We start from the raw sequence: 26,381 nt of genomic DNA on the forward strand, positions 1-26,381 counted from the left end.
TTTATTAATATTGATTCTCATCCTATACCTGTCGCACTGAATTTCCAATTCAGTAAGCAATGCTTGCAGCCCCTTGGCTGACTGACAAACTAAAGCTTGGTCATCAGCAAACCTAACTGATTTTACGAATTCCCCGCCCACTTTCATTCCTACCTCGAGTTCTTCCCATGCCTCTTTGATCATTTCCTCTGCATACAGGTTGAACAGCAACGGTGATAATGGGCAACCCTGCCTTACACCCCTTCCTAACACTGCCCATCCTGACTCTCCGTTTCCCACCCGCACCTGAGCAGTCTGAGACATGTACAGGTTGCGGATTAGCCTCCTTTCCCTCCAATCTATTCCTATTTTCTGCAATATACTCATTAGTTATTCCCAATTCACTCTATCAAACGCTTTTTCGAAATCTACAAAACAGGCAAATACCTCCTGGTTGTGTTCTATAAACCTCTCGATTAATAATGTCATTACTGCAATGGCATCACGCGTACCTCTCCCCTTCCTAAACCCAAACTGATCATCCCCTAAGTAATCATTTGCCCTACTCTCTATCCTTTTGTTTATGATCCTGAGAACTACTTTAGCTGTGTGGGATATCAAACTAATTGTCCTATAGTCCTCACATGACGTGGCCTTTACTTTTTTCGGAATAGGAACTAAAACTGATCTCACAAAGTCTTCCGGCCAGATTCCATCCTCATAAACACTACGGATCAGCCAGTATAGCCTCTTCCTCCCACATTTTCCTAAGCACTTTAAAAGTTCCACGGGAATGTTATCTACCCCATGGCCTTATTTAGTTTCATCTCCCTTAATGCCCTTTCTATCTCATTGTCTAGTATGCCTGGACCTAAGCTGTCTTCCTCTACGTCATTTTCTTTTTCAATGTCTAACTTTGTTGGTCTGAGTTCTTTACCATACAGTTCTTCTATATACTCCTTCCATCTCTCTTGGATCTTTCCTGCGTCGACTATTACCTTACCCGCCTTATCTCTAACTGTTAGCATACCTCTTCCTTTCTTACTTCCCGATAACGATTTAACTTTGCTGTACAGCGCACCGATTTCACCCTTCCTCTGCAGACTTTCCATATCCTCGCACTGCATCTTCCACCATGCTTCTTTTGCTTTTTTTGTTGCCCGCCTCAATTTATTGTTCAATTCTTTGTACTTCATTTTGCCTAATTCTGTATTTATATTCTTCCATTTTCGCTGCTCATCCATCTTTGTAATCATCTCATCCGTGATTCATGGTTTCCTAGTCCTTTTAGCGTTAACGGTTCCAATAGTGTCTTTTGCGGCTTTAGACAACCCTTTCTTGATCATTTCCCATTTTTCTTCGATAGTACTTAGCTCTTTACCATCCTCCATGATTTTTTCTACCGCCTGTTTGTATTCCTTCCTTTTCAACCCATTTAATGCTTCTACATTCCATTTTCTAACTCGCCGCCCCTGCCTTATCTTTTTGAAACGCACGCTACATTTCATAACAACTAAATTGTGGTCTGATTCCGCATCCGCTCCCGGGAAGCTGTGGGACTTTATCACACTGTTCCTAAACCTGTGTCTAACCAGGATATAATCTAGCTGATATCTTCCTGAGTCACCTGGCATTTTCCATGTATACCTGCGTCTTTTGTGGTGTGTAAACCAAGTGTTGGTGATGGCTAACCCCTGTCTTCTGCAGAACTCAACTGCTTTCTCCCCGCGCTCATTCCTCGTGCCTAAACCGTAGTCCCCCACCTCATCACCATCTCTTCCTTCGCCTACCGTCGCATTCCAATCCCCCATCACTATCAAATGTTTCCCTGCAGGAACACACGCGATCATGTCCTCTAACTGATCGTATATCCTATCGACCTCTTCTTCCTTATGGTTGCTCGGTGGCATGTATACCTGAATAATAACTAAGTTCGTCGGTTCTGCTTTTATTTCCACTAGTAGTATTCTATCCGTTACTTGCTCTATGTTGACTACGCTTCTTCCTACCTCTTCATTTATGGCAACCCCTCGTTGGCTCTCGTCCCCGCCGCTGTATATTACTCTATAATTATCACTCCAGTAATCCCCAATATCTTTCCATCTCACCTCGTATAGACCTAAAATATCTATATTTCCCCTTTCCATCTCTCGCTTAACATTCTCCAATTTCCCTGTCCTCATCATTGTCCTAACATTCCACGTTCCTATTCTAACTAATTTGGTCTTATTCTCCTGCGTCTTCTGTCCTGCTGTTGCTGGTTTTACCTTGCAAGGGTTTCGTGGGATGACGACCGCGGAAGCCTTGCCTCCCCCGCTGCCGGGCACGACACACGGCCGATTGGGCCGAGTCCCGTGGTTGCCAGGACTCAAAATATCTCTATTGTCCATTATATTTTTCTTGGGAATGATAATTGAGGTGGTTTCCCGTTGCCTTCCTCAATAGTGTTTTTAACGTGACACCATCACTTATTGGCCGCCCCACTGGGGTCAGACGCCATTGCAGCCACCTCACTGAGGAACAGACGCTGCGTGGACTACCTTTCGTCTGGCTCCTAACTTTCGACCTATCTGGCATGGGTGACCCTACCAGGAGCAATTTTTATTACTCCCGCCAGCACAGCTCTAGGGGTCATCGGAACGCACAAGCCCTTCCACCACGTCAAGGTTGTAGTACGGGGAGGGATATATATATATGTAGCGGCCATGACGAGCCGGCGCGCCACTAGCCGCTCAGTTCGCTCGAGGCCCGCGAGAGGCCACCGGACGCCCGAGGGGCGACCGGAAGATAGTTCCGGCGTGCGCCGTGAAAGTGAAGAGGGAGGTCGCCTCGATAAAGGGAGGGAGTCTGCTACCGGACTTTGGCGACGGGAGATTGCATATAGGGCAGCCGAGCGGCCATTTTTGTGTACCATGCACGTGTGCAAATAAACGGATACGGGTGTAAAACGTGTGGGAGCTTTATTTCAACCCCCACTCTCTCCCCGGTCAACAACGCGCTATAAAGTGGTGACCCCGACGTGATCGCAGTTTTTTTTTTACGGGGAGTTAGTTTTTGTGAACCACGTGCTCGCGATGGAATCTCCAGCGGGAGCCGTCGCGGGGGAGGATTCCGGTGTTAGTGTGAATCGTGTGGCGTTGAAACTGCCGGCATTTTGGCCTGATAGACCAGCGCTATGGTTCGCGCAGCTTGAAATACAGTTCAGCCTCGCGGGCATTACGAGAGATGCCACTAAGTTTATGTACGCGGTGTCCCAGTTAGACAGTAGGTACGCCGTTGAGGTAGAAGATGTTATCACAAATCCCCCGTTGACCGACAAGTACGCAAAATTGAAGGCGGAGATTCTTCTCCGACTTTCCGCGTCTCAGGAAACCCGGATCCGGCAATTGTTGGAACATGAGGAGATCGGAGACCGGAAACCCTCCCAGTTCCTGCGCCATCTTCGGACGCTCGCCGGCTCATCCGTCACGGACGACTTCCTACGGTCGCTGTGGCTGGGTCGGCTACCGTCCAGCCATCAGACCATCCTAGCGACACAGGCCGGAGTGGAGCTAAACAGCGTCGCCCAACTGGCGGACAAAATCCACGAGGTGTCTCACCAGCCGCGCGTGGCCAGCACGGCGATGGCGCCGGACGTAGAGGCGCTCACGAGGAGGGTGGATGAGCTTACGCGGCAAGTGTCTTCCCTTACCAAATCCCTGGCAGAGGGGAATTCCCGGTCCCGACCCACGTCGCGCCGCAGTAATTCGAGGGGTAGGGGCCGTTCGGCCTCCCGCCATCCCACATGGTGCTGGTACCACGACCGATTCGGCCCGAAGGCGACGAAGTGCAGGGAGCCGTGTACATACGACGCGGAAAACTCGGGGGGCGATCGCTGATGGCGGCCAGCGACAAGTGCCCCGGCCCCTGCCGTCTCTTCGTCACCGACGCCCGGACAAAAGTCCAGTTTCTAGTGGACACGGGGTCGGACTTGTGTGTCTTCCCGCGCGCCCGTGTGAAAGGTAAGCCTGCGGCGACTACGTACGAATTGTTCGCGGCGAACGGGTCCACCATTAAAACGTACGGGTGGATGGTGTTGTCCCTTAATTTAGGCCTCCGTCGCGCATTTGAGTGGCGTTTTATCATCGCTGACGTTGACAGGCCCATTATCGGGGCAGATTGTTTGGCATTCCACGGGTTGCTGGTCGACATACGTCACCGGCGTCTTCTTGACGGTGTGACGTCGTTATCAGTTGCCGGCCGCGCTGTAGATAGTGTTGTACATAGCGTATGTGATAAATTTAAGTGTATAGGTGATGAGTGCCCATTTTTCTCCTTGTTACGGGAATATCCCGATATTACGCGTCCCGCAGGTGTGCCAAAAAGACGCAAACACGCGATAGAACATCACATTCGGACCACGCCCGGCCCGCAAGTGACGAGCCGGCCCCGGAGGTTGGCCCCCGCCATGCTTCGTATCGCCAAGAGCGAATTCGAGGGTATGGTCCAGATGGGCGTTGCAAGGCGCTCGGACAGCGCCTGGTCCTCCCCACTCCATATGGTGCCCAAAGGTGTGGGAGCATGGCGGCCGTGCGGAGATTATCGGGCCCTCAACGCGAGGACGATTCCCGATCGGTATCCGGTGCCGCACATTGAGGACTTTTCCCTTTCACTGCACGGGAAGGAAATTTTCTCCACAATTGATCTGGTGCGAGCTTATAATCAGATTCCGGTAAGCGAGTGTGATGTTCCAAAAACGGCAATAACAACGCCTTTTGGGCTTTTTGAATTCCCGGTGATGACCTTTGGGCTATGCAACGCAGCGCAAACCTTTCAACGGTTTTTAGACGAAGTGCTGCGGGGACTTGATTTCGCATACGCGTACATAGACGATATCTTAATCGCTTCGTCCTCCGCGGAGGAGCACAAACACCATTTACGCCAGGTTTTCGCGCGGTTGAACGAGTACGGACTAGTTCTCAACCCCAATAAATGTGTGTTTGGAAAGAAGCAAGTGTGTTTTTTAGGATATTTGGTGTCGGGAGAAGGCACAAAACCTTTACCGGAGAAAGTGGAAGCCATCCAACGATTCCCCAAGCCCGTGGTTATCAAAGAGCTAAGGCGTTTCCTTGGCATGGTGAACTTTTACAGGCGCTTTGTGCCTGGAGCCGCCAACCTGCAAGCCCCCCTAAGCGCATTGTTGTGCGGTCCGAAAGTGAAGGGAAACGCGAAAATATGTTGGACGCCCGCTTCCGAGAGCGCCCTCTCTCGGTGCAAGGAGTCGCTCGCACAGGCCGCGCTCCTCGCACACCCGGACCCGGCCGCTCGCCTGGCTGTGGTGGCGGACGCTTCTGCAGACGCCATCGGCGCCGTTCTCCAGCAGAGCACCCAAGGGGGATGGCAGCCCTTAGCCTTTTTCTCCAAAACATTAAATACCACGGAGAGGAAATACAGCGCGTATGATAGGGAGTTATTGGCGTTATACAGGGCGGTCCAACGTTTCCGCCACATGGTTGAAGGTCGACAGTTCGTCCTCTTCACGGACCATAAGCCATTAGTGTTCGCATTCCGACAAAAGACGGATAAATGCACGCCTAGGAGGTTTCGGTGGCTGGATTATATTTCGCAGTTCACTACGGACATTCTCCACGTGTCGGGCAGGGAGAATGTCGTCGCAGACGCGTTGTCTCGGTGTGCGGAAGTGTCGGATCCCGTCAGTCACCAAATATTAGCCAAGGCACAGGAGGCGGATCCGGAAGTGAAAACGTTCCTTAAATCCGATTCCGCGTTAAAGTTGCATAAAGTGAACATCCCCGGTTGTGACGCCAATATTTACTGTGACCTGTCTACGCAGACAGCCCGCCCCTTCGTCCCGGCGCCCATGCGGAAACAAGTTTTCCTTTCCCTCCACAATCTATCCCACCCCGGGGTGAGAGCCTCGGCGAGGCTAGTGTCATCCCGTTTTGTGTGGCCGGCGGTAAAGAAGGACTGTCGGCAGTGGGCGAAGGAGTGTATCCCGTGCCAACGAGGCAAGGTGACGCGGCACGTAATGTCGCCTGTGGGTACCTTCCCGCTACCTGGCTCGCGATTTGAGCATGTGCACGTCGATTTGGTGGGTCCCCTCCCTTCGTCCCAGGGGTTCCGCTATTGCTTGACATGTGTTGACAGGTACACACGCTGGTTGGAGGCCATCCCCATCCCAGACATAACCGCGGAAACCGTGGCACGAGCCTTTTTCGCGGGATGGATGGCGCGTTTTGGGACGCCTCTGCGTGTGACCACCGACCAGGGGAGGCAATTTGAGAGCCACCTCTTCCACCAGCTAGCGCAGATGACAGGAGTCACGCATTTGCGAACAGTCGCATACAATCCAGCCGCCAACGGGATGGTGGAGCGAGCGCATCGCCAGCTGAAGGCAGCCATCCGCTGCCATTCCACGGACTCGTGGGTGGACGTCCTCCCGTCCGTTTTATTGGGACTCCGGGCAGCGTGGAAGGAAGATCTCGGCGCGACCGCCGCCGACCTGGTGTATGGAGCATCACTACGGCTCCCGGGAGAATTCCTCTCCCCATCACCGGAGACACACCCCGAGGACCCCACCAGTTTTGTGACACAGCTGCGGGCCCACATTCGGAAGCTCAGCCCGCACCCTGCATCTCGCCACGGAGGTCGACGGACATTCGTCTTCCAGGACCTTCCGACGGCCTCGCAGGTATTCGTGCGGCACGACGCGGTCCGCGGAGCTCTACAGCCACCATACGACGGACCTTTTGCGGTCCTACAGAGGGGGGAGAAGAACTTCCTGCTGCGGCGAGGCAACCGTGACTTGCGGGTAGCAATAGACAGGCTGAAGCCAGCCTACGTGGCCGCAGACGATCCGGAGAGGACCCCTCCCATGGGGGAGACGCACGGAGCACCCCCAGCCGCCGAGGAACGAGGCGCACCCGAGGTGGCGCCCAAGGAGGATGGAAGGAAGACACGCGCCGGGCGGCACGTGCACTTTCCACAGCACCTCCAGGACTTCGTGCACTAATAATTTTTTTTCTCTTTCTCTCCCTCCCATGCGGTGCGTTACTACCGGGGGGGTGATGTAGCGGCCATGACGAGCCGGCGCGCCACTAGCCGCTCAGTTCGCTCGAGGCCCGCGAGAGGCCACCGGACGCCCGAGGGGCGACCGGAAGATAGTTCCGGCGTGCGCCGTGAAAGTGAAGAGGGAGGTCGCCTCGATAAAGGGAGGGAGTCTGCTACCGGACTTTGGCGACGGGAGATTGCATATAGGGCAGCCGAGCGGCCATTTTTGTGTACCATGCACGTGTGCAAATAAACGGATACGGGTGTAAACGTGTGGGAGCTTTATTTCAACCCCCACTCTCTCCCCGGTCAACAACGCGCTATATATATATATATATATATATATATATATATATATATATATATATATATATATATATATATATATATATATATATATATATATATATATATATATATATATATATATATATACTCATATATACAGAAACATATATAAGGAAAAGGGATAGGAACACGTATAAAGGACGAACACAATAGAGGTGGGGAAGGCGGAATCGAACGGATCACAAGAGTAAAAATATCTCCTCAACCGGGACTCGAACACCGGATCTTTCCACTTGCCGGGCGGATGCTCTTAACCACTTGAGCTATCGAGGATATGTAATTTACCCTGAGATCCGTGGGTCTGATATGTCGCCAAGCGCCCCGATTCTTTAGCCAAGAGATGGCGTCAGGGGGCTGTTTCACCCACCAAAGGAGAAATAGACAATACACAAGAGGAAAGGACAGTGGTTAGAATTAATACAACATCATACAGGAAAAGAACAGTGCGTTTCGTGGCACGCATAGCCAGAAGAAAGAGATGAGCCACATTGGCCAAATACACATTCAAACACGAAATCCCGCCAAACGGCGAATAAATACTCATATATATATATATATATATATATATATATATATATGTATATGTATATATATATGTATATATATGTGTATATATATATGTATATATATATATGTATATATATATATGTATATATATATGTATATATATATGTATATATATATATATATATATATATATATATATATATATATATGTATATATATGTATATATATATATGTATATATATATATATGTATATATATATATGTATATATATATATATGTATATATATATATGTATATATATATATATATGTATATATATATGTATATATATATATGTATATATATATATGTATATATATATATGTATATATATATATGTATATATATATATGTATATATATATATATGTATATATATATATATATGTATATATATATATATATATGTATATAATATATATATATATATGTGTATATATATGTACATATATATATATATATATGTGTATATATATGTACATATATATATATATATATGTGTATATATATAAATTTATTAATTTACATTGTTTTATATGGCTTATGGTTGTATCTATGTACAGTAATCAACCTGAAGGTCAGTTTGGTAGATGATGGTAGAGTTGACCCAGTACTAAGCCTGTCGGCGTATGAAATTCACACATCATGGCAGGAGGGCCGGCTTCTTTCCCTGTGCCAGTTATGGTTTCCCAGGTAAATTTGGTGTCCAAAAAATCACATAGATTGGGTGCAGCTGTAGGTGCCCAGAGAGACTTGCCCGAGAATCGAACCCTGGCCCTCCGGTCAGTAGTCCAATGCGCTACCCCTTGGACTACCGTGACCCACGTATATATATATGTATAATATACATAATTATATTATATATATATTTATAAATGTATATTTACATATGTATATTTCTATGTTTATTTATGTATGTATGTATATATATATATATACATTTATATATATTTGTGTATTTTTATAATTAAATATATATATGTTGTGTTTTGTTAGGAGCCACATATATATATATATATATATGTCTCGCGGCAGTCTCTCTTGAAGAAGGCCTCTGAGAGGGCCGAAAGCTCGAATAATTTACCGTGTGAGCATCCTTTTAAATGTTGCTATTCTATTCTATTTGTGTTATATTGTGTCAGCCCATTATATATATATATTTATTTATATTGTTTTTATATGGCTTATGGTTATATCTGTATACGACCATGAACACAGTAATCAACCGGAAGGTCGGTTTGGTAGGTGATGATGTGGTTATGGTTTCCCAAGAAGATCTGGTCCCTGAAAAATCATACAGCTAGGGTAGAGGCTGAGGGTGCCCAGAGAGGTTTTTCCGGTTAGTAGTACCACGCTCTAACCCTGGACTACCACGATCCACACATCACTATGTATACAAATGTAATAATTATTAGTATCCTCATCACTATATATACATATATAAATATATTTATGTAAAAATGTATATATATATATATATATATATATATATATATATATATATATATATATATATATATATATATAACAGTTATATTAGATTCTGATGATGACACTGGAGTCAAATCCGTCGACCAATCATCAAAACAATTTCCGGTGCTAATTTATTATTTGAGAAATAAGAACAAAAACAACAAAATATATCTATACAATAGATTTCAAGAAATATAATTTTACAGATACTGTGTTCACTTCTCATGAGCTGATTAACTGACCTCCAAATCAATAAACAAACAATTATTGAACACACCCTCATTTATAGTGCAGATGGTCAAATGGTGGCTGGAAAACATCTCCCAGTTACTCTAATTCTATCTGCTACATTAAACACAATGAGATCTACTTTAATATGTACTGTGTGCATAGAGACACAGTATAGTTAAAGGCTATGTACAATTTGAAATTAATATTCAACATATTTTCACCTTTTCTATGGTGAAAAAAAGCATGAGAAACAACAAAGGTGGCCTAGAATTCAATCCATTTCGTTACAATTGTTTAGAGCAAAAATTCCACCCTAATCATATTTTGACCCTATATGCTGTCAGTTGACATGATGATAAGAATTAAGAGCTATAAGACAAGAACTCATGTGACTTATAAACCTTCTCGAATGTGGTTGAACTGCCAGAAAGTAATGAGGCAGTAAATTGGCAGAAAAAGGAGGCTTTCATTGACTAAACTGAAGGAATATATTAGAAGCAAGAAAGCAACTTGCTCTTGAGATCTGCATTAACCCATTCAGGAAAACTTAATAAAACCTCTTCAATTGCTTTTAAAACATAGAAAACTCTAATTGAATTTTGTTGCTACAAGATGTATAAAATACTAAAAAACACAATACATATGTATGATTAAGTATGAATATGTTTGTCGTCATCACAATCATTCACATTAGTGAGTAAAACTTCTTGATGTTTCACAACAGCTATCAATACATTTTCATGAACATTTCTTCTCCCGATCGTAAGCCTATAAGTGAAAAAAATGTGATAAAAAGTGAAGACATTATCCATAAATTTTTATCAAACAAGAGACTTCAACTCATTTACCTCTTTTGCAAGTTTTTGTAAAGTATCGGCCATTGCCTTTCCTGTTTTCTGTACCATTCCAAATAATATTCCATTGGTATTTTGCAGTAATGTGAATGGCTTATCAAATTCCTGGAAAATCGTTAACATATTTCACTATAGATATTTTTCTGATAAAAATTAATACACCAATCTAATTAATTAGAAAATTAACTATCTGGACACACTTACAGCTACTTGACCATCATCCATTACCAGGACACGATCAGCATCCATTACTGTGTGAAGTCTGTGGGCAATAGTGAGAACTGTGCAGTCAGAAAATTTATCCCGAATAGTTTTTTGGATCACAGCATCCATTCTACAATAATGAAAGATGAAAAAATCATTTGTTTGTACATGTAAGGAGGGAGTTATTATATAAGCAATCTTGCATATCATATCAAATAAGCCAACTATGGTATGACTTAATCTTAACACAGAACTAGCCCATGGCGATGATTAAAACAACAGGAATCACAATCAATATGGATAGACTTCTATTAAAGAATCCAGCTACAAAACTGTTTAAAATGCTCTACTGCTATAAATTATCTATTTAGTTCTGAACATGACCTCAAGTTTTTTGCCATACAAAATTGCCAAGAAAAGGCAGGCATGCTTATTGGCTGTATGGCTAATTTAAACATACATTAAAATTCTTAATTTTATTTCAGTTTCCTGTTTGAATTGCATAGGTACTTCATAATAAAATGTGTCAATAGTTAACTAAGGATGATGTAAAATTACCTTTTCAGGGCTATAAATATTTAAATGATATACACAAGTAATTTGCATCATAGGTGTGTCAGGTGTGTTACATTATGTAATACTACCTTGATCAAAAAGTTCCCGGAATAACCACCGTGTGGCGCTCCCATCGTTCCGATTTGAGTTCTGTTTTTTTTGTTAAATTGGTACATCTGTTGTTGATATTCCCTTTAAATCTTAGTGTCATAACTTGACATTTGCAAAAGTTACGTAGCCAAGAGTACATCTATCTCTGTGTGTGTTGGCGATTTTTTACAATTGCAGAAATGGATTTAAATTTGCAACAACGAACTTGTATTAAATTTTGCGTAAAAAACGGATTTAGTGGCGCACGGACGTTGGAAATGTTGGAAAAGTGTTTCGGCAACGATTCTCTAAAAAAAACGGTCGTTTACCAGTGGCACGAGCGGTTCAGAAGTGGTCGTGAGTCAATCGAAGATGATGAACGCAGTGGCAGACCATCGACATCGAAAGTCGGTGAAAAAATTGATAAAGTAAAAGAAATGTTGGTCAATAACCGCAAATTAACCATCAGAGAAATAGCGGAGGACTTGAACATTGCCTATGGATCCGCCCAAGACATTGTGGTTAATGATTTGGGTTTCCGTCGTGTAGCAGCAAAGTTGGTGCCAAAAGACCTCAATTTCATGCAAAAAAGAGACCGTGTTGACGTCGCAAAAGACATGATTTGCGAGGCTGAATCCGATCCCACATTCATCAAAAGGATCATTACTGGAGACGAGACGTGGGTTTATGAGTACGACACGCAATCCAGACATCAGGCAAGTGAATGGCGTTCACCAAATGAGCCGAGACCAAAAAAACCACGTCGTTTTCAGTCAAAAAAGAAGGCAATGCTGACGGTTTTCATGGATTACAACGGTGTAGTGCATCATGAATTTTTGCCAGAAGGCCAGACAGTAAACAAAGAGTATTATTTGGGCGTTATGAGACGTTTGCGTGAAGCAATTCGCCGAAAGAGACCAGAAATGTGGGCAGAAAACTCGTGGATTTTGCACCATGATAACGCACCGTCGCACAGTGCTATCATTATTCGTAATTTTTTGACGAAAATGCAACAAATACCATCCAACAGCCACCGAATTCACCTGATTTGGCTCCCTGTGACTTCTTTCTGTTCAATCGAGTTAAAAAACCATTACGGGGAACGCGTTTTAGCAGCCGAGAGGAAGTAATGGAAAAATCGCAGGAAGCACTGATGGACATACCGAAAACCGAATATAAAAAATGTTTCGAGGATTGGATCAAGCGCTGGCATAAGTGTGTTGCAGTCGATGGGGATTACTTTGAAGGGGACAATATAGATTTAGATGAATAAACTTGTATTTTTAATTTTCTGAATAAATTCCGGGAAATTTTTTATCAAGGTAGTACTTCAAATTTACTCAGGATAAACAATATCATCCATAAGCGATGAGTGGAACAGGGCAGATTAGGTGATAGGAAAAATGTAGGATGCCAAATATTATTTCTATCCCTTAAATATGAACTGACTTGGGATATTTTTTCAGTGTAATGACATGTAAATACAATAATTTACAAAAAAAGGTTTTGGCCAAAGGGATGGTGGAGCATTTGAGAAATATTATTTCACAATAATTATTAATTGATATTCTATAAAGCAAGAGATGAAGAGAGAAAATATCGGTATTTTACGGAGGGCTGTGGGAGGGCTTTGTAGGCTCTGTCCTGCTTCCTTTTGACTTCTCTCAACAATCCCCTCACCTCTACCACCATGTCTAGGACTTCCTCATCTGTTTTTCTTTCTCTCTACTTCAACTCTTCAATCCTTCTCCACATCTACATTTCAAAACCTTCTAATGTAACCCTGTGATCTTCCATCAATGACCATTTTTTTAATTTGTATAAAATGTTCAAGATCTTTGTAACTGCTTTTATTTCCTTAAGTGACCTCTATCCCTTTAATATGAACTATAATTCATTGCTCTTCTTTAACTAGTAGTGCAGTAATCAGTGATACCACATTTAAAATCACTGAGCTTTGAAAAAAATGGCGAGAATCTAAAAAAAGCCACTAAAAAGAGAAAAAATTTTGTTTGAAAAACAGTATTAACATATCTCATATGAGATAAAAGGCTACCCATACTCTTTACAGAGTGAAATTGAATTATATGAGGATGTTGTTTAATGAACTGAGGTGAAATGAAAAAGCTGCGGCTTGAAAATGCAGTGACTGTTGTAGCAAAGTTTTATTCTCTCCTGGAAAGCTATACTTACAGTTGAGCTTAAAAGTATACGGTGTTACCTGGAGATGAACTCACTTAGGGTCAACATTAGCCGTTGCTTCATCCAGTACAAGTATCTTGTTGTTACGAATGATAGCACGAGCAAGACAAACCAACTGTCGTTGGCCAACACTCAAGTTACTCCCTCCCTCAGACATGACTGCATTGATTCCCCCTGCCAAATCTTCAACAGCATCCTTCAGCTCAACCTTCAAGTAAGTTAAGAAAAAAGAGTTTAAGTATATCCATAACTCATCTATTTGCCTAATATTTTAAAAAATGATTTCTACTCTTGACCTGGATGATGTTAGAACAAATTTCTCGAAGAATCCATGCATTTTTGTGAGGTTAGCCAGCATATGCTAATATTTAAATCAAATTGCGATTGCCAATCATTTTCTAAAAATAATCCATTTTCTTTGAACAAAAATAAAGCACTATAGTATATTACCTCTTCGATTGCCTTTTTCAGCACATAATCCGGGAACTCATCAAATGGATCCAAGTTTTTCCGCAAGGTGCCAGAAAAGATGAAAGGCTCTTGAGGAATGATTGAAATCTTGGACCTGAGGTCATGAAGGCCCATAGTCTTTGTTGTCTCTAGCCCATCAATGATAATAGAGCCTCTTAAATCAGTCAATCGGAAAAGGGCAGCTATCAGGGATGACTTTCCAGCACCTGTCCTCCCAACTATACCAACCTATTAAATAAAAGTAGTCATAATTCATATCACATTGAATCATCATCTACATATTATAGAGAGAACTGAAGTGGTTGAAGCATTACAGGAAGTTAATGACCAATTTCCATAAATCACTGTAGATAATGGAAGGAAGAATCTACCACAATATGTAAGCACTGCTCAGTTTTTATAAAAAAGCAACACATGGTAGAATTTTGCAGAAAAATATCTAGTTGACCAATTCTCTGTAAACATTCCCCTTGAAGTGCAATTATTCATTATTATTTTATTAAACAATAATGAGATAGACAATTCAACACTGTGAACAGAATGGTAATAATTATTTATGTTTGTAGAGAAACAGGAATGAAAGTATATCAAATTTCCTGGCCCATATGATGCCCCTTTTTCACACCATTTTGCGATCTAAAATCAGCCTGCTGCATCTTATGGGGTGGGAGTACACGAGAATAGTGTTGAACTAAGAATGCAAGTAAATTTGCTAGAAAAATGCAAATTATTAAGCATTTTTTCCCATGTTAGGCAAAGAAAATGGTTGCCTTTATTGCAGATGTCAATGATGTCACTATTTTGAGGCGGTAGGTGGTAAGCAAGAGGGTTTTAATATTTCATTTAAAGTACTTCCTAAAAAACTCATATAAATTGTAAATGTATACAATGTAGCACATTTAGTTTCAGCTCACATATGGTGCTGCTGTGAAACTTTATGTCCATTGGGCTGACAGGGATGTTAATACATACCTAAATTTTATCTCTCCTGATAAATTTAGAGTTTACAAGTTTTTATCCTTCAGCAGTATGAGAGTGTCATAATAGCATTGAAAATGGTTTCTTCCAATTCAAATTTCAATAGTATCTAAATAATGACAGAAAAATTAATTTAGCATAGAAAGCTAAAATGATGATAACCTCGTAAAATATTAGGAGGTAAGACTGTCATACAGTACTGTATTTAACTTGGATTCATGAATTATGCTTCAGAACCAGGAAAAAAGGAAGCTGAAAGGCATTTTGGCCCAGTGATAACTAGTTTCTCACCTTCCAATATGAATAAACTTTGATATATTTGTAGCTGCTATTTTTTTTGTAAAAATTCAATGTTTCTTTGTATTAAGTAATTGAAAATAGGCAATTTTCCAGTGTTCACAAAAATTCTTTGACATTGTCTGTCTCATCCAAGTATTTTTCATAACTCTAACAAGAAAATGAACAGTGTGTTTTATGTGCCAGGCTTATGGTCTGGGAAACGCAGTAGTTCTGTTGAACTACAAGTTGAATTTTTCAAAAATCAAGCAGAAACTTATAAGCAAAACCCTAAAACTCTCAATCAGGTCATCAGTAGGAGAATTATATATTAAGGCCAGCCATACAATACATATACTACAATAGTTACTGCTCTCAATCTAATTATTTATAAGAATATTTTTGTTAATGGCAGACCATGATTAGATAATCATTGATGCCCACATGTCACATAAAATTCCAGAAAGGCAATAATATTAGAATGAAGTTACAGACATAATAACTATGCATGTATCATATCAGTGTTGAACTATGTACAGTAGCATGCATAGATGCAGAAGATCATCACAGGATCAGAAGTTATGGTTTAAGGAACATTAATAGGTTGGTAATAATACCTGTAGTTACAACATGAATGTAGCAATGACATATGTTGTTTTTAATATATTTCAGATTATGGGAATATCTTGCATAGAATTGAGCCCAAATTTAGTGAAGTATGAGGGTAATCCCAGATGTACCAGACCCAACAAAGAAAACAAAAATTTGGAAAAAAATGTATTTATTTTTCAGCATAGTCTCCTTTCAGCTCTATACATTTTTCCCAGCAATGTTCAATAAGTTCAAGACCCTTTTTACAATAAGAACTGCCTAGCTCCTCAAAATAGCCATTAACTGCTGACATCACTTCTTCACGCTTGCAAAATCTTTGACCACCGACCCATTTTTTCAAGTTTACGAACAGAAAATAATGAGGGAGGTAAATCTGGCAAATAGGGTGCATGACGTAGCAATTAAACTTCAATTCATGAATGTTGGCCATTGCAATAACAGATTTGTGAGCTGTGTCTGGTGCAGAGTCTTGATACAACAAAACTTTCTTCTTCGCCAAATGCAGCCGCTTTTGCTTGATTTCTTCGCTCATGCATTGCAATAATACCACATAATACTCGCCGTTGATAGTTTTCCCCTTTTCAAGATAGTCAATGAAAATTATCACACGCGCATCCCAAAAAACCGACACCTTGGCATTGCCTGCAGATGAAATGGTCTTTGCCCTCTTTGGAGCGGGTTCTCCTTTTTGAATCCATTGTTTTGATTGTTCTTTTGTCTCGGGTGTGAAGTAATGGGCCCATGTTTCACCCATGGATATGAAACGGTGCCAAAATTCTGCTTTGTTGCTGTGAAACTTTGCTAAACACAGCAAATTTTAAACATCTTCATGACACTGGTGTTGCTCGAGGGTGAGCAAACGTGGCACCCATCTTGCACACAGCTTACTCATGTCCAAATTTTCAGTTAATATGCCATGTACCGCACTTTTTGAAATGCCAGCTATGTCTGCTGGCTTGTGCACTTTCAGTTGATCATCATCCAGGATCACTTTGTGGATTTTCTTCACCATTTCTGGAGTCATCCCCTCATTTGGTCGACCAATGCGATGCTCATCTTGATAGCTCGTACGGCCTCTTTTAAACTCTGCCACCCAATCAATATTTTACTAACCCCTGACCCGAGAAAACTTCATCAACAATATTTTAATGTTGTAAACAAAGGAGTAGACTCATCCAGAGTAGAATCCAGGTCAGCTTTTATATTGGTTGGGCTGAGGCCTTTCAAATAAAAGTATTGTATCACATAACGATGACCAATTTTCTTCATTTTCGCAAATTCACTGAAAACGTTCACTATTGATGGCTGCCAAACAAATACTAAACAACTTATCATCTTCAAACTTGAAAAATATGCTTTATAGATTGCATACTTTCTAATACAGTGATGTTTTTCAAACAATTACTGCCATCTCTAGGTCAGGCCGGGTACTTCTGGGCATTCCCATGTAAATAATGACATTCCACAAAATTACCAAACCCTAACAAGCAAAAGTTTGACATGATGTAAACTGTACTGTGTTCTTACTTTATTATTATATGATGCAGTACACCTTTATTATACCTAGCTTTGAAATTCAAATTTCAAATAAAATCAAGGGTCTTCTACATATACTGCATTTATATTCAAAAGGTTCCTTTTAAGATGCTATTCTCACCTTCTCGTGAGGATTCACCACAAAATTGAGGTCTCTAAGCACTGGTGGATCATCTGGATTATAATGTAAATATAATTTATCAAAGACTATCTTTCCTCCTTGAGGCCACTGCTTGGGAGGCTTGGAATCTACAAAATGGAAATGCCAATAAAATTAAGAGCAACTTAGTGCACAGCATAGAGAATTTATTATGGCATAAGTGAAGACAGATTATCCATTACCATTAGAAATATGTAATGAGCCAATTTCTGATCTATTCATCCTCGTAAAATATTCATGGAATTTGATGAACATGCTCCTGAACTTCAGGAGTTAACAGATGATGCATTCTTATAGACTATAATATAACAAGTGAATTTGTGTGATACAACTTCAGACTCCAGCTCATACTTCAAGGAAGAAAAAAGTTGTAGCACTTCCATTGAAAAATGTGGCAGAAAAAGCTATTCAAGTCTTAAGTAATAATTAGTAATCTTCTGGTCCAACAAAATATTCCACCACAGAAAGTGTGCAAAAGAACTGAAGGAAGAAATTATCAACTCTTAATGCGTGAATCCAGTTTACTATTTTTTCTTAAGCAACCATTAATGTTAGATATTTTCATGGGTCCAAAGCTACTGCATCATTTTCCCTCCCATTTCCTGCCCCACATCCATGCTTTCACTTGCTTCTAAGCAAGACAGGTAGTGCTAGGAATGAGATGGGCAAAAATACTGTATTAAAGACATGCAGACAGAACACTTTCCTGTCTCTCTCATCCTACCACTCTGTTTTCTTTCTCCCATTGATTGATGACTTGGTGGCAATAGTTCCATATGTGGTAGAAATTGGAGCAATAAATGTGTTCACTTTGAACTCAATATTGTTTGTTTGACAACAATGGCTGTATTTTAACTTGAAACTTATTCATCAAAAGTTCCATAAAAGTAAACTCCTTGATTCCTGAATACCACCTATAACTACTGCCCATTAGGTGGGGAGAGGGGATATAACTTTGTGCTGTGGATTTTATTTCTTGAGCAGATAGGTTATTTAAGTCACAAATCATGTTCCTATTATGTTTTGCACTTACCTAACATCTCCTGGAAATATTTAGTAGCATTTATTTTACCAGATGATCATTTATTCACCAAAAGAAATATATTTGGACAAATCAGCCCCAACTGAGATGTTATTTAATGACCAGTTCTGACCTGATCTAGACTTTTATTTGCTATTGTGGCCTTCCTAAAAAATTCACTTCATCAGCAAGTCATTACTTCCTGGTTATAAAACGAAAAGCAGCATGCATTGTTGTCAACTTTGTCCTTACATTCTACTCAACAACCAAGCACAAGAATTTATTGCCATGATTACGTAATATGAAGCAGCAGAATACCTGGATGTGATGCAAGAGGTGGTTCTTTCTCTACATTGGTGTACTCAACTACTCTCTCCACCGATGTCATCTGATTCTCCATTTCAGCAGACTGGCGCATACCCCACTGAAACATCCCAGTCAACGCTATGGATTGAGTGATGGCCAAACCCACATTGCCACCAAAAATTTCTGAAAGAAATGAAAAATATGTTTATATGAGTTAATTCTCCATAGTACTCAAATGAAAATTGTTTCACTTATCCAATTAAGTGTACAGAACTACATTGCCTGTGGTATCTAACTAGGGGAGGATGACACTAGACAATTTAAAATTAAATTTCAAGGTCAGTTGACTAAACTACCTGCGGCAGAGCATACAAAATCATTTAATCTATTTATTAACAAGCTCTATAGTTTTCATTAACCTTATACTAATCCATTTCCTCATTCATTCACCCTTCTGATAATTATTAATTAAAGTTACTGTTGGCTGACAACTCATAGTTTCTATGTCTCATCATTGAGCTGAAGAATAAACAGAGAATATTTGCATGTTTACATATTTTTTGTGTTTATATAATGTCATCAACTGCAAAACTATTTCCGATTTCTTTGCTTCCTTCTTTGAATAAATCTAGCAATGAATGCTTTGAGTTATTGATAATGAAGTATTACCATCTAACATACATTTTATAATACTATATTTATAGCATAATATTTACAGAACCCAAACTAAACACATAGCTTACAAGTCTGGAGTGCATCTAGCTTACTGATGTTTAGTCTTTTATTTTGGGCTATCACAATTGTCAGTATGTAGAAGGATGAAGTGAAGGGGACTAGAAAGAGGAAGTTGGTGGTGGAAAGTCAAAGAAAGTTGAAAAAGTGGATGGCTGGGGCTACTGAGATGAAGGGGGCCGCTGAAGACTTATAGTACAATTATAAAGTAGTAGGGCTTTTTTGCAAATAAAGGTTTTTATGCTATCTTGAAGGGATTACAAAGTCCAAAACATTGTAATCGTTTTAAGTGGAAACAAGAACACTTCCATTAATTTGTAAACTACCTTTTAGCTGTAATTCCATGTTTCATGTCAGCATGTCAAAAGTTAACATTCACTTAAACACATACAATAAAAGAAGATTTTAGTCATCTGTCATTACTTACCACCATCCATAAACAAGAAGCTTATTGTCACTAGCGAAATGTAAACAAAGCAGAACAAGTCCAACCACAGTCCAAAAGCTCTGCTTGTTGCAATGAACATGAACCAAGCTGATGAGTGGAGATCCTGCAAGGAATACAATACCAGCATTAAAAAATGTAATAAAACTGAGCAAAAACAGTCACTTGGTTATTCTCCACAATGTTTTATTAATATTTTTTATTCAATTTTGTTTTATTAAAAAAGCAAGGAAACACAGTCAACAAAGCAGGATGATAGGCATAGATTGGATGCTTTTGAAATGTGGGAATGAAGTAGGATGGAAAAGGTAAAAGCAATGGAAAGGAAAACAAACGAATAAGTGCTAGGTATGGTGGGTGAGGAGAGAGTATTGTTGAGAGAAGTCAAAAAGAGGCAGGAAAGATGGTTGCAGAGCGTTTTGACTGGCAGTGGGATGTTGAATACGGCAATAAAGGGTAGAATGTCTGGCAAGCAAGGAAGGGGTAGGAATAGGGTAGGCATGTTGGATGGAATGAAGGGAGGAAGTGAAGTATTCGGAATAGAAGAGAAGTTACTTGCAATTTTAAATGTCAGGTTGTGTTTTCATTACGAGAGGCAAGTAAATGTACCATTATATTGGCTGTGTCCATCCAAAACCTACTTTAACTGGTAGAATACTAACAATAATACATTGAATAAATGCAACTTAAAAGTGAATAATAACAACTTTGTAAGTTCCATTGCTTTTTATTTAAAAAAAACAACCGGTTTTGTCAAATAGTCATCATGATCAGGTGCAATATACAGGACTTTTTGACATTTATATATACATGGATGTGGTGGGAGGGGTTTTTAAGTGGATGGGATGTGTAGTGTGGAGGGGGTAGGTGGGAGAAATGGAGGGGGAGTATAGAGACCAACCAAGGAAGGGGGGGGGGGGGAAAGAGGGTATAGGTGAAGGGTAGAGTGGCAGCCCCGAATGGTTGAGTTGACTCTCCATGGGGGGTTGATAGTGGTGTTAGGTAGGTAAGAGGGGAGCAGGAGATGAGAGGGGGGGGACAAATGGGAAAAAATTACTGGGTGTTAGGGACATCAAGGAGAGGGGATTGTCAGGGAAACACATAATCAAAAACCAGTATTCCATTTCCAACATTTTTCCTAATCTCCAGTTACTCTAAGACGTCCATTCTTTGGCCCTTGGTTTCATCATGAAGGACTTCAAGGGTAAAATCGCTTATGTATCCTTCTTCCAACAAGTGTTTTGTCAAAGAAGGATTATGAAATATATGCCATGTGGAAACACCATTTGTGTTCTTCACTTATAAACTGAAATGATCTTCCCATCTGCCCTATATAATTAGTGCTGCAGTCTTTGCATTTTAATTTATAAACACCTCTTTTTTCATTTTGTTTAACTGGGTCTTTTGTTTTGGCTGGTAAACTCTTCAAAGTTCTTTAGTTGTAAAAAGCCACTTCACACAATGTTGATTTACACTATTTTGTTTTCTCTTTTTCTCCATCTCCACCTTAATAAATAAAAGAATGTACATATGAGGTGCACTTTTTGTATAAAATCTTGTCTATGAGTTCAGGTTTGTAGCCATTGTTGGAAGCAATGAATTGATGCTTTTAAGTTCCCAGTTGAAATTGTTCACAGAGAGAAGGATGTTAATCAGTCTATTTATCATTGAATGAAAGGCAGCTAGCTTCTGAGAGATGTGATGGTGGGAACTGTAGTGGATCACTTGGTCTGTGGAGAATAATTCTCTGAAAATTGCAAAGTTATATGCACAAGTGGTCATTTTGACGTCCAGGAAATTGATGCAACCATTGACTCTTTTCTCACACATAAAATTAATGCCTTGGCATAATAAGTTAAGGGAGTTCAGAAAAATTTCAAGTTGCCAATCAGTTACGTTCCACACCTCAAAGATGTCGTCAACATAACGACGCCAAATACTGATGTTCTTGGTGTTGACAATTCCTGAATTGAAAAGTTTTGCCTCTAAGTCTTCCATCACTAATAGAGTTATTAACACATCTAGTCTTGTCACCAGTTTTCTTGAGAAAGGGGTGACACTTGAAACAACCAGCTTCATAGGAATACCTTCTTTGTGGGTTTTGTAAAATAAAAATCAGTGGAACTTACAAAGTTGCCATTATTTACTTTTCAACATGAAGTTCCATCAAGTTGAGCCGAAAACCATAGAATTAAAAATGCAGCTTGGATTTCAATCTAAAACCCAACCTAAATACTACTTTTTTTATCAAAATTGGGGCATACTTAATGAAATTTACTGTGGAAAAAAGAAGAGACAGTTTTCAGTTCATTATGGATCAATTCTAATTAATCATACAGGGGACACTGAATTTCATGTAATAAAATATGTATTCTACAAACTCAATTACATGCGACTGTACTGGAAAAAATAAAGCATATTAAATGCTAAATATTTAATGCTGCTAAAAATTAATAAAAAATACAATGAGGTCTCTTGAGGAATACAATCCCCATATTCATGCAGCATGCGAGAAAAAATCTTTTTATATTCTTCTGGGCAGAGCAGTGAATATTTGAAAGTCAATTCATCTAGCAATACTAATATTGGACATACATGAATAAGGGTCATGATAGACAAAACAACATTTGGCAAAGGAAACTTACAATCATATGTAAAGAGTGTCTTTGAATTACCCTCATTCAAATGATTTAATAGAGGAAATTTATCATTGTTTGAAAACATAAAAAGAAAATATTGAGTTCATATCATCATATCACACCGAAATGATACTGAGAATTGAAACCAAAGTTAATGCATCGACAAAATTTCCTAAAGGAATAAAAAAGTGCTTTTTTCATACCTGAAAGTTATCAAATTCCTTGATCAGGATATTCTGAGCTCCAAATGCTCTAATGGTAGTAAGTCCTTGAAGAGATGCATTGAGATGAGAAAAAACAGGGCTCCTGGCTGAAAAACAAAGTTTGAAGTGATGAGTTATAGTGGATATATGCAATTGGAGAAACACATAATATTAATCATGAACTTAAGGTTTTTCCATAGCACCAACCCTTGTGGTGTGACCATGCATACAGGTATTATTGGGAGAGTTGCGAGAAATGGGAGAGGCTAAGAAAATAGAAGAAAAGAGGAAGAGGAAACTGAATCTCTTGATCTATGGACAACCGCTTCAGCCAGTTTAGCTTTTGAGGTCTTCCCTCTTTTGTATTTGTCAAAGATTTGGCTTTAACTTAATAGGCTGTGGCACAATACTCATGGCTACTTTGGAAAATTATATGCATGGTAATCTTTGCTTCTACAAGGCACCTAGAAACTTACAGCATAAGAGGATGCCTTTGAAGCTTCACTGGCTAAAACACTGCTGTGAAAATCAAGGGATCTTGATTTGTTCTCAATCAGGAGAAATGATTTTCATCCTGGGAAATTCTTGCATTTCAATGCACATCAGGCAGTGACCCCACTAAATAAACTTCAGTACAATTTTCTGCAGTTCTATGAATAATCTAAACCATATTTTAATTAATGAGCATCAATTGAGCATAAGAATAAATTAACAGTTATTCTTTGCATTACTGTATTTACAATTTCTAATGCATAAAATCCAAAGCCATCAAAAATTTGGCAATAGTTTTCTTGGTACAGCATATATTAATTATGAGAACAGTAGCTCCATAAGACTCCACAGTCAAGTGAAAATATTGAATGGGCAATAGGAAACCACATGCAGTAGAGAATTTCACATGCTGAATGTATTAGCTTCGAATGAGCTTTATCCTCAACAATCAAACCCATCTTTGGGTTATGATTATTGTAGTTTTATATGAGAATATATCATCTCTTTTTCTTCCACTTTGTTCCATTATTTTTGTAGTTCCAAGACATCATTTAGTATGAAGGAATCAAAATGTCTTGAATAACAAAACAATCCACTTTTATTATACTTAGATTATTTCGAATGCAACATACCTAGGCCTTCCAATCTCTTTACACTATGGGAAGTAGATAGGTAGATGGTTCGTAGGAGGTAAAATATAAATCCGATTATAAGGGTAGGTAATATAAGCCAGAAGTTCATAGCTGAAACCATTATAGTGATGCTCATCAAGGCAAGACCTATCTTGAATATAAAAGAAAGAACAAGAATTATAATTTGTAAACAAAAAAAAATATGCACTATCTATTCAGTAAGAATGTCAATAAATAATCATTAAAAATACTGCTTCAAAGGTTTCTTCTTAGAAGAGGAAAATTAAAAGCAAGTTTTATAAGGTATTCAGGAAAAGCATGTTAGGAAAAAATGAGAAATCCACACTTTGATAAAACTCTAAATCTTACCTCTTTAAGAATTCAATGCAGTTAAATAAAAAGAATTATTTGAGGTCAATTAAGAAGGGCTTTGCAAAAATATTTCAATATTCACTGCTAGATTTATCACTTTTTCACCAAGGAATAAAAAAATGTAGTAAAGTAATGAATAGAAAATTACCATAACTCATGCAAAAATCTCACGAACCCTAGTGATCTCCTGCATACTGACTGATTCTGTGTGCATCTGTGGATTTGTGTTTACTTGCTTTGACTTGCAGGCTCAAATTTACCAGAGAGCTTTGGCTCTTTAATGATTATATTGAGAAAAACAGATGGCTCTTTAAGATAATATTAGAGAAGGCAGATGGCTCTTTAATGATTATATTGAGAAAAACTGCTTCCATATCAAGGGGATATTACACTTGCATTAAGCATTAATTTACTAAGCTCTAAAAGTTTACCATCTATTCAGCAGTTACAATACCTACATTGCTATGAGTTAATATAAATTTGTTTTTACCTGAAGAGTATCAATCATGGTTTGAGGAAGCATTTCATCTATTGACCCCATATCCCTTGAGAATCTGTTGAGAATCCGACCTGTGAATATAATGATTATAGGACATAAATTATTATTCACAGCATACTTTATAACATATCACTCAATTTTAATGATATTTTAAATCTAGGACCCAGTCTCCATCGCATAAATTCCTTTGTTTACTTTAAGAAGTATCTGCTTAATACTTTGTATTCATCATTAGTTTTCACATAATTTAAAACACAGGACAGCATCAGCTTCAAACAATTATGCCGATTCAAGTAACAGTAAGGTTATATTATTAATTAAATGAATTGCTATTGAATAAAAATTTTAATAATAAGTGAAAAGTAACTTTTTTCTTTATTTGAAAAAAAAAATTCTTTATTACTTATCATTGCTTAAATAGAGAATAAAAATTAAATTTTCATTTGAAAATTCATAAATCTTTATCTTCATGAAAACTTTGCAAATAAAATTATATTCATTATTGGTTAAAATACTGTTTAAATTTATGGCTTCATGTTATACATGGCATTTGTATATGTTTACATATGATGATAGGGTTATGTACATAATGGATGGTTTTTTAAGTTGTAGATAAAATGAACTCACCTGAAGGGTTTGTATTGAAAAATCTCATTGTTGCATGCACAATAGACTGAAACATGGCATTATGTAAGTTCACAGATGCTCGCATACAGACAGTAAAAAACAGGAAGGACCGTCCCAAGGAGAAAATAATGGTTAAAAATATCAACGCTGAATATATATAAATGCAGTTTTCAGTGGTGAATGTTAAATACAATTGATCACCACCCATAGTAGGAGTATTTTCAACAAATGTAGCATTGAAATCAGGTGTAGATGATTCATTAGCAAATGTGAACTTTCGCCCATCAGTCATTGTTTCCAATGACTTTTTCAAAAGCGTGTCTTTTTGACGTAATTCTTCCATGTTGGTCCTGTGGAATAAAATCCAGTGGTAAGAATTTTTCTGGTATCTTAAGGTTAATCCACCTGATTTCAGTAGGATACGCACCAAAATGTTACCCAGTAATCACAGCTACTTGCTAGGATCTGTGCCATAAAAAACATAAAGAATAGAATTATGATCACACAGAAGTGTCCACCAGCTGCAAAATATCTCCCATACACCAAACCACTGACAGACCCGTGAGACCGTGATTCTTCAACTTTTTGCTTCTCTTCCATTTCATCTGGATCCATTGATTCAGAATCTGTCCTACCACTCTGTAACAGTAAAAGTAACAGTACTAATAGAAAAACACATTTGTTCGATGTACTATTATGTCACAGTAGGACTAGTCAGGATCAACAATCAACTTATATTCCTAAAAACAATTTGAAGAATAAATGGAGGTATTATAATGAGTGTGCTCTTAGAAATAAATAAAACTCTGACTTAAATGATAGTAAATAAGAATGAATGACTAGGGAT

The 26,381-nt window shown here is 39.3% G+C and overlaps 2 protein-coding genes across 3 annotated transcripts in view; one reads left to right on the top strand and one right to left on the bottom strand.

The window, feature by feature from the left end:
- The first annotated feature begins 3,053 nt into the window (after nt 1-3,053).
- On the top strand, nt 3,054-3,857 carry LOC139701112 (uncharacterized). Its single transcript, XM_071599687.1, has one exon. The coding sequence runs from the start codon at nt 3,054-3,056 to the stop codon at nt 3,855-3,857; it is 804 nt and encodes a 267-aa protein (XP_071455788.1).
- Nucleotides 3,858-9,536: 5,679 nt separating this feature from the next.
- LOC139700994 (ATP-binding cassette sub-family C member 4-like) overlaps nt 9,537-26,381 on the bottom strand; it is a 39,854-nt gene continuing 23,009 nt past the window's right edge. For both annotated transcript variants that reach the window (XM_071599545.1, XM_071599547.1), the window contains 13 exons: nt 25,962-26,173; nt 25,535-25,884; nt 24,899-24,978; nt 24,037-24,187; nt 22,913-23,019; nt 20,053-20,176; nt 18,906-19,076; nt 17,528-17,655; nt 13,984-14,232; nt 13,569-13,741; nt 10,687-10,816; nt 10,477-10,587; nt 9,537-10,396 (listed from right to left, as the gene is read on the bottom strand). In XM_071599545.1, the coding sequence (XP_071455646.1) occupies nt 10,367-10,396; nt 10,477-10,587; nt 10,687-10,816; nt 13,569-13,741; nt 13,984-14,232; nt 17,528-17,655; nt 18,906-19,076; nt 20,053-20,176; nt 22,913-23,019; nt 24,037-24,187; nt 24,899-24,978; nt 25,535-25,884; nt 25,962-26,173 (2,016 nt within the window). In that variant the 3' untranslated portion in view covers nt 9,537-10,366. The remainder of the gene's footprint in view (nt 10,397-10,476; nt 10,588-10,686; nt 10,817-13,568; nt 13,742-13,983; nt 14,233-17,527; nt 17,656-18,905; nt 19,077-20,052; nt 20,177-22,912; nt 23,020-24,036; nt 24,188-24,898; nt 24,979-25,534; nt 25,885-25,961; nt 26,174-26,381) is intronic.

The sequence above is a fragment of the Hetaerina americana genome, unplaced genomic scaffold, assembly GCF_022747635.1.
Source record: "Hetaerina americana unplaced genomic scaffold, ioHetAmer1.1.p SCAF_11, whole genome shotgun sequence".
In the NCBI taxonomy this organism is placed as follows: Eukaryota; Metazoa; Arthropoda; class Insecta; order Odonata; family Calopterygidae; genus Hetaerina; species Hetaerina americana.

What these genes read in the sequence shown, in the direction of transcription:
- LOC139701112 (XM_071599687.1), top strand. Translation starts at nt 3,054, where the DNA reads ATGGAATCTCCAGCGGGAGCCGTCGCGGGGGAGGATTCCGGTGTTAGT.